At 49.0% G+C, this 8,332-nt stretch overlaps 2 protein-coding genes across 6 annotated transcripts in view; one reads left to right on the top strand and one right to left on the bottom strand.

Annotated features, from left to right (window-relative positions):
- Csad (cysteine sulfinic acid decarboxylase) overlaps positions 1-5,486 on the bottom strand; it is a 22,488-nt gene extending 17,002 nt beyond the window's left edge. Inside the window, exon 1 of one of the 2 annotated variants that reach the window (XM_005353825.3) lies at positions 5,065-5,486. The gene's annotated coding sequence lies outside the window, so the exon portion shown is untranslated. Of the gene's footprint in view, positions 1-4,651; positions 4,726-5,064 lie in introns of those variants that run through there. The other variant, XM_013348690.2, reaches the window with a different exon arrangement.
- Znf740 (zinc finger protein 740) overlaps positions 4,682-8,332 on the top strand; it is a 9,071-nt gene continuing 5,420 nt past the window's right edge. For 2 of the 4 annotated variants that reach the window (XM_013348691.2, XM_026782461.1), the window contains exons 1-2: positions 4,682-4,758; positions 5,498-6,008. In XM_013348691.2, the coding sequence (XP_013204145.1) occupies positions 6,000-6,008 (9 nt within the window). In that variant the 5' untranslated portion in view covers positions 4,682-4,758; positions 5,498-5,999. Of the gene's footprint in view, positions 4,759-5,497; positions 6,076-8,332 lie in introns of all 4 variants that reach the window. The other 2 variants (XM_013348692.2, XM_026782462.1) reach the window with 2 other exon arrangements.

Below are 8,332 nucleotides of genomic sequence, written 5' to 3'. Positions count from 1 at the left end.
GTCGCCATGATTCTCCTACCGGACACAGACGCAGGTTAAGATCTTCCCTGGTAAGACACCTGGTGGTGTTACAGGGATATTAGAAATGGGTTAGAGCGATATGTAAGAGCTAGCCAATAAGAGGCCAGGCAGTGTTTATAAGAATACAGTTTCCGTGTAATTATTTCGGGGCATAAAATAGCCGTGCGGGCGGCCAGGTGCTGGGGACGCAGCCCCGCCGCTCATATTACAACAGGTCAACATTCATAAACCTTGTACCAATGTAGAAAATATTGGACCGGCAAAATGGCTCGGTAAGTGAGAGGTGCTTCCCACTAAGCACCTGGATTGGATCATGGACCCCATACGAAAGATGTGGAGAACTAACTCTCGTAGAGAAGTTGTCCTTCAACCTCTCTACACATGCACATACACACAAAACAGGTAAACAGAATTTTAAAAAATGCCTTAGAGGGGTAGTAAGATGGCTAAAGGTGCTTGTAACCCACCCTTAGGACCTGAATTTGATCCCAGGACTGCAAACGGTGGAAGGATGGATTTGCAGCTGCTGTTCTCTGCTGCAAAAGATACAAGTGCATGCACACAGGCAGTTCGCTAAGCAAACAAATAGAATTAAGAATTATATTTTTAAAATGTCTTAGTAAATGTCCAGACCCTTAGCTTCAGCAAAACAGAATGACACACAACTTTTTTTTTTTTTTTTTTTTTTTTTTGAGACAGGGTTTCTCTGTTTAACAGCTCTAGCTGTCCTGGAGCTTGCCCTGTAGACCACCACTTTCGAAAATTAGGCGTGTAGCTCAGTGCTACAGTGACTTCCTACTGTGACTCTCAGCACACCTCCCCCACAATAAACAGACATCTCAATATAGTTTTATATAAGTGGATCAGTCAGTTTCTATGAAGCAGTAACACACTTCAAAATCGCACTGTTTGCCTTAGGAATCAGAGTTCTGCTGTACTGCTCTGTCTGACCCAGCACTCTTGAGTTGAAGCAATACTCCTGCCTCAGCAGTGTGAGCGTAGGTGCATAGTCCTATGCTCACTTTGCTTTGCTCCATGTGCAGTGCTGGGGATAGAACACCTAGGGTTTAATTCCTAGCACCCAAGTTAACAGTAATTACAGTCGCCGGAGACCCAGTGCCCTCTTCTGGCCTCCTCAGGCACTGCATGCGTGTGGTGCATATATACACATGCAGGAAACAGCAGACAGAAATGAAGGTCCCCCTCAACCTGCATGCTTAGTACTCAACTAGCCCTCACCTATGTCTTAACAGTCCAGGGTCCCCAAATCAGGGAAGACTTGGTCTTCCTGTATCAATTAACAATCAAGGTTAACACCTCACAGATGTGTCCAAAGGTCAACATGATTTCTACAGTTCCTGAGGAGAGTCCGGTATCTAGGTTATGTCAGGTTGACAAAGCCAAGCATCACAACAGTGCCTCCAAATTAAATATACAACAATCTCACCTTAGTTACACCATTAAAATAAAAGTTACTTTAAAACAAGAAAAGATTGAGAAGGGGCTGAGTGTGGTAGTGCACACCTTTACAGATCACTGTGAGTTCACAGTGAGAGACACTGTCTCAAAAAAAAAAAGATAATGATAATAAAATGGTTAAGGAGGGGCTGTAGGAGTAGTTCTGTGATAGGCCCTCAGTTCCATTCCCATCACCACACAAAAAAAGAAAAACCTCCAAATTTTCCCAAGTATAAGGAACATCCCTTGAACATCATTCTATTTCCCAACTTCTTCTTCTTTTTTTTTTTTTTGGTTTTTCAAGACAAAGTTCTCTGTGTAACAGCCCTAGCTGCCTGGAACTAGCTCTCATAGAGCAGGCTGGCCTTGAACAGAAATCACCTGCCTCTGCCTCAGGAGTGCTGGAATTAAAGGCTTGCGACTCTTTCCCAACTTCTTTATTCACTATCATCAAAGGTCTAAGGGGCGGCAAAAGGAACTAGACAGCTTGTGTCTATTATGCAACCGTACTGGCTCTCAAGAGAATGGTTTAGCTTGATCAGCAAACACTGACTGTCTACTTCTGCTTGGCTGGCACTGCCCCAGGGACTGCGCTTATCCTGTGGGTTCCAGCTAGCAGCCAGCAAAGGAGCCCATCACACGTGCTGGCCTTCAGGTAATGAGGTGGGGACGCACTCGGGACTCATCGCAGCACTATTTGGGGAAGTGATGCAGTGAAGCAGAAAGGCTGAGTTAGGGATGCTACACCAGAGGAGTCCTGCCTGACGGCAAAGAGATCCGGACAACTAGCTACCTCCAGAAGTTCTTTTAACTAGGCGTATTGTTAGAAAGTTAACAAACTGGGGCCTTTGAAATGGCACAGCAGGCAAGGGCCCTTGCTCTCAAGTCTGGTGAACTGCGTTTCTCCATCCCTGAACCCACACAGTAGAAGCGGAGAACTGACTCTCAAAAGTTGACCTCTGGCTGGACAGTGGTAGCACACATCTTTAATTCCAGCACTAGAGAGGCAAGGGCAGGCGGATCTCTGTGAGTTCAAAGTATGTGCCACTACCACCTGACAAAGTGTTATGCAGCCAAAGCATATGAACTTTGCTTCAGAGGATAACCCCAAATTCCTGATCTCCAGGCATTTTGTGTGGTATGTTTGTGTTTTGTTTTGTTCTGTTTTTGTTTGTTTTACAAGACAGGGTTTCTCTGTACTTTGGAGCCTGTCCTGGAACTTGCTCTGTAGCCCAGGCTGGCCTCGAACTCACAGAGATCTGCCTGACTCTGCCTCCCGAGTGCTGAAATTAAGGGCGTGCACCTTCCCCCATCAGATGTCAAATATACACTATCCACTGGGTTTGTAGCCAAGCAAGAGGAATTTAGGAGACTTGGAAGCCAGCTTGAGCTACAGAATGAGGTCCTACCTCAAATAAAAACAGAAAGTAAAATATACTGTATGACACATTATAAGTGATCGAAAAACATGTACTGGGTAACAAAATATTTGTCTGACCTCAGAAAAAGTGTCTCACGGTAGAGTTCACAAATGGTAAGACTTGGGCAGCGGTGGAGAGTAGTAGAGACAGCGCAGTAGCTGAGTGTCTAGCATACGCCAGGCCACGCATTCCAAATGCATCCCATCTGTCCCCAGCACCAAAAATACAATAATAGGGACTGGAAAGATGCCTCAGCAGTTTAGAGCACCGGCTGCTCTTCTAGAGGACCCAGGTTCAGTTCACAACACCCACAGGGTGGATCCCAACAGTCTTAACCCTAAGTGTCTCTAGCAGGTTTCTAGGTGAATGAATACCTATGCCCTCTTCTGGCCTCTAAGGACACCAGGCACTCAAGTGCTACACAGATATACATGCAGGCAAAACACCCATACACACATAAAAATAAAACTTTAAGCCGGGTGGTGGTGGCGCACACCTTTAATCCCAGCCCTCAGGAGGCAGAGACAGGTGGATCTCTGTGAGTTCGAGACCAGTCTGGTCTACAAGGGCTAGTTCCAGGACAGGCTCCAAAGCTACAGAGAAACCCTGTCTCAAAAACAAACACAGAACAAAACTAAAAAACAACAACAACAACAATAATAATAAAAACATTCCTGGTGACATTTCTCTCCGTCGTATGTCAATTTTAGGATGATCCTAAGAGGATCGTGGAAATTACTTGAATGGTCTAAAATGTGCAGGTCTATAGTTAGGAAGCCTTATCTTTTTTCATTATGGACTTTTGTTTTCTTCGATAGTGCCTTGAAGTCTCCTACACTCACCAGACGGCAGCTAGAATAGAGTGGAACGTAAGTGGAATCCCTGTTTCCTTCTGCTAAGTGTGCACTTCGAGTATTCCATCTTTTAATAGGACCCCTCTCTAATGCTAAGCTGCTCGAGGATGGATTTAATTTTCCCCTTTTCAAATGCAGCCTGGCCCAGGGAGCAACGTGCCTGTCCAAGTCTGCAACAAAAAGTCCACCGAAAGGAAAAAGAAGGCCTTTTCCTGCAAGGAAACCTGGGTTAGATCACCCAGAACAGGGAGGAGAGAAACTAACCAGTCTAGCTCCGGGCACAAGGTTACGGAAGCGGAGCAGGGCTGCCTTGGGTACTTCGAGAACGTCTCCGAGACTCACACTCGGAATGTGGTTTAGCGTGTACCGCAGGACGGCACAATGATTTAACTCTACTACCAGGTGACCTGTCTGCAGGACTGCGCCGGATAACAAGCCCGGAAACACAAACCTGACCAAGTTAAATGAAAAGATCGGGGTACGAACTGTTCTAGCGTCTACTTGGGGCTCCGGACTTAGGAGCAACAGGAGAGAAAGGGAGTTTTTCCAGTAGTCAACCAGCTCAATTAGCGAACCTTCTCAAAGAACACTCAGCCCCTAAAGACTTCAGGAGCGAGCCTGGCGTCTGCCCTCAGTCAAGATGGCGGCCAAGGCGCACGCGCACCAGGGCGCACGCGCACCCCTTTGCACCCTCCTCCTCCGGTCCTGCCGATCGCCACCCCGCCCACTCGCCAGCTGCAGCACTCTGCGCGTCCCCAGCCTCACCCCTCTCTGGCGGGCCCCTCCTGACCAGGCTCCCGAGCCCGGAAGTGGATGTGGCCGCTTGGCAGAGAAGACGAGGGGGAGGGAGAAGTGCTTCCGGGGAAACGGGCCCCGGGTTGGTGTTTGTAAACTTGCCTCGGTCCCGGCGCGGGCAGCGGCGGCCGCGAGCTTAGCACCGGGTGCTTAGGGCCTGGAGGAGGCGCCGCGCGGCGGAGGAGACAGCGGGAGGCCGCGCCGGGCAGGTAGCCGCGCGCCGCGGGGAGGCAGCGTCGAGCAGGCAGACGGCGGCTCCTCAGCAGCTCGCAGGCCGTGGGGAGCCGCGCGCGAAGGGGGAGGGGAGCGGGGCGGAGGAGGGAGGGAGGAGAGAGGGGGCCGCGAGGGGAGGGCCGCGGCCGCCCCCGCCCCGCCCCCCGCCGTGGTGAGGGGGCTCGCTGGGAGGGGACGCGGGCACGAGCACGCAGGTCGCGCGATGCTCTGCTCCGGTCCCCGCGCTGCGGCTGCTTGCAGAGAGCGCGCCGGCCCTCCACCTCCGCGGCGGATTTACGTACCTTCGCGCGGACTCGGAGTAGCGCTCACGTGTGGGCACTGCCCGTCGGTGTCCGGCAGGCACCTCGGCGCTCAGCGTTGGCCCCCGAGCTTCCCTCCACCACGCTCTGCCAGCGTCTGCGGAGTGCCAGCCTTGCAGGCCGGCCCACTCAGCACAAAAGCCCCAGGGGGCCTCCGCCCCCTTCTTCCGTTCCTAAGATGCCAAATCCGAGCCTTTACTCTGTTGGCAGTGTCTCTCCTGAAGACCCAGCTTCCTTTTACTCCTGTTGGCTGCTCTTCCCTGCCCAGGAGGCCAGTTTCTTATACTGACCCAGAAAGAAAGCTCTTGACTCTTGTCCTCCTTTCGAGCTTCAGAGCGCCCAGCAAAATAAGTTGAGCGAGCGTATGGCCTGAGGATGTTGCACTTACGGGCCTCGTCTCCCTTTCTGATTTCAGATTTCCGGAGCAGACCTAGAGCTTCACCAAGAAAATTCAACTGGGAAACCAAGACTGATAGACTCTCATTTCTTCAGACAATAGGCAGAAGCCACAGACCTCGGATTTTTGTAACACCTGTTTTCCCTTTGGAGGACGCTAAATTCTTTGAGAGGACAAAGGCAGTTCGTTATGGCAACTGAACTGAAAGAACAGGAAGGAGCCATTACTGTGATTTGGTGACAGTTCTTCAAACTACCGTGTCTTAAGGAAAGCTGGATAAAGAACTTCTGAACTTTTGAGTTCATTAAGTGAAAAATCAGCATGGCTCAGGTAAAAAGCTCTCGCGTCCTCCTTCAAGACCGCTCACTGGGAAGCCTGTTTGCAGTGTCACTCTTGAATTCTGCCTTAGTCAACAGTGTTGACCATCCCCAGTGAGCCGAGCTCTGTATTAAGCTCCAGGGGGAGATCTAGAGGAAGGAAAGGAGACAGGCCTCCCTGCCTTCAGGGAGCTTCCAGTCAAATGAAGGAGGTAGGCTATACACCACGTCACAGGCACTGATGTCGGTGGGCAAAGCACCTTACACTCTGTACTTCTGGTACGTGGAGTACTTGGGCATGAGGGAGTGAAGAGCCTGTTGAATGCTTCATTTGTTTTTCTTTTTCAGCAGGAATTTTATTGAGCTCCTGTTACATGCAAGGCATTGTGCTTGGAATACAAAGATGAATAAGATTGTCCTTGTCCCCAGTAAGCTTCCAGGCTAGTTGGGTGGAGGGGGAGGAATGGAAAGACAGTCTATTATTTATTTTTATGTTCACAGTGCCTTGCATAGTGGCTGGCTGGTAGTAGAGCGTCCGCATCTGTTGACTAAAGGAGTTTGCAATGATAGAGGGACGCTACCGCAAAGTGGTGCTTCTGCCTGGATGGAGAGAAGACGGTGAAACTTGATGGATGCGTAGTTCTGCTAGCTGAATGAACAGAGAAGGCCATTCAGACAGACGGACTGTGTGGGCAGAGGCTTAGATGTGTGGGAAAGTGGGATGAGGTTCAGGGTACTACCAGGTACTGGCAGGTAGGGGGCCAGAGGATTAAATGGGGCATCATTAGGGAGAAAGGGTAGATAATGATTGTGGGGGTTGTTTTCTGGAGAAGTCAGCAGAGTGTGGCCCAGGGGCTTTTTGTGCCTTTCCTAAAAGTTAGATGTTATTCTCTGGGGAGTGATGGAGTGGAAGACAAGATGGCCCGAGGGTCTGCTGTAGTCTTCTGAGGGAAATGCTGCTGCTTTGCGCATTCTCTGAGGACAACTCCTGCACCAGTCGCACCAGGATGGCAGCCTCCAAGTGCTGCAGCGTGCACAGCTTTCTCCTCCCCGCAGAGAAGAGTCTCTGGATTTCGTCTTTCTTACTCCCCAGCACGGTGTTTACTGTTCTGCTAAGCATTTTACACCAGTTTTGTTCTCCTTGACCCTGTGAGGGCAGGCATTCAAATTTCACATTTGAAGGAAGCAAAGCTGCAAAGGTAGAGAGACTTTCCCAGAATTACACAGCCCAAACAGCAGAGCTAAGGTTTTTAACTTTGGACTTTCTGAGTAGGAAAAGTATACATTCTGGAGTACTAGTTCAGTAAAGTCAGTTCAGGAACCGTTGTGTTAGAATAAGGAGTAATTTCTCAGAGCACCCCTGTTTAATTGACTTTCTTAAACTTTATGTACACTCCAGGCAGTGGCAGTGCCCCACTTTAATCCCAGCACTCCAGTGGCAGAGACAGGCTGGTCTTCAGAGTGAGAGTGAGTTCAAGGGTAGACTCCAATGCTACACTCCAAAGTCCTGCTTCAAAAACAAAACAAACAAACAAACAAAAACTTTATGTAGTGTATATATATAAGTGGCCTAAGTAAGGCAGAGGGGGTTTGCAGGGTGGGATAGGTGTGGTGGTGCACGCCTTTTCCCAGCACTAGGCAAGTCTCCAAGTTCCTGGGTCCTGGACAGCCAGGGCTACACAGAGGAACTCTCTAGAAAAGACAGAATAAATAAATAAATGAACGAACAAATAAATAGCCTAAGTGGTCAGAGAAACTGTATATTCAATTTCAGAATGAAGGCGATTGAGTTTTTCTGTAACTGACAGCACCTAGGAAATTTAAAAATCTAAAGTGAGAAATAACCTGATAGAAAATGTAGTTGGCACCAGCGAGGTCTGCCCATCTGAAATTGGCTTTGAATCTGAGCACTGTTGGTGGACACATTGCTCAGTGGTTAAGAGCACTTCTTGTTCTTCCAGAGAACCCAAATTCAGGTCCTAGCACCCACATCAGCCAGCTCAGCTCCCTTCAGCTGCAGGGATCTGATATCCCCTTCTGGTCTCCTTGGGCACTTGCCCACATGTGGCGCACACACACACATATAATATAAAAAAAAATAGTAATAAGGGCTGGAGAGATGGCTTAGAGGTTAAGAGCACTGGCTGCTCTTCCAAAGGTCCCAGTAACTACATGGTGGCTCACAACCATCTATAATGAGATCTGGTACCCTCTTCTGACCTGCAGACAGAATACTGTATACATAATAAATAAATAAATCTTTAAAAAAATAGTAATAAAATCTTTTAAAAAGTAGAAGAGGGGGCCAGGCTGTGGTGATTTGCACCTTTAATCCCAGAACTCAGGAGGCAGAGACAGGCAGATCTACAGAGTTCAGGGCAGGTTCCAAAGCTACAGAGAAACCATGTCTCAAAAAACTTAAAAAAAAAAAAAAAGAGGGAGCCGGGCAATGGTGGCACACGCCTTTAATCCCAGCACTCGGGAGGCAGAGGCAGGCGGATCTCTGAGTTCGAGACCAGCCTGGTCTACAGAGCCA

Source organism: Microtus ochrogaster, chromosome 15 (genome assembly GCF_000317375.1).
Source record: "Microtus ochrogaster isolate Prairie Vole_2 chromosome 15, MicOch1.0, whole genome shotgun sequence".
NCBI lineage: Eukaryota > Metazoa > Chordata > Mammalia > Rodentia > Cricetidae > Microtus > Microtus ochrogaster.
Note: the sequence above shows the minus strand (reverse complement) of the source record. Positions and strands in the feature narration are given on the sequence as shown.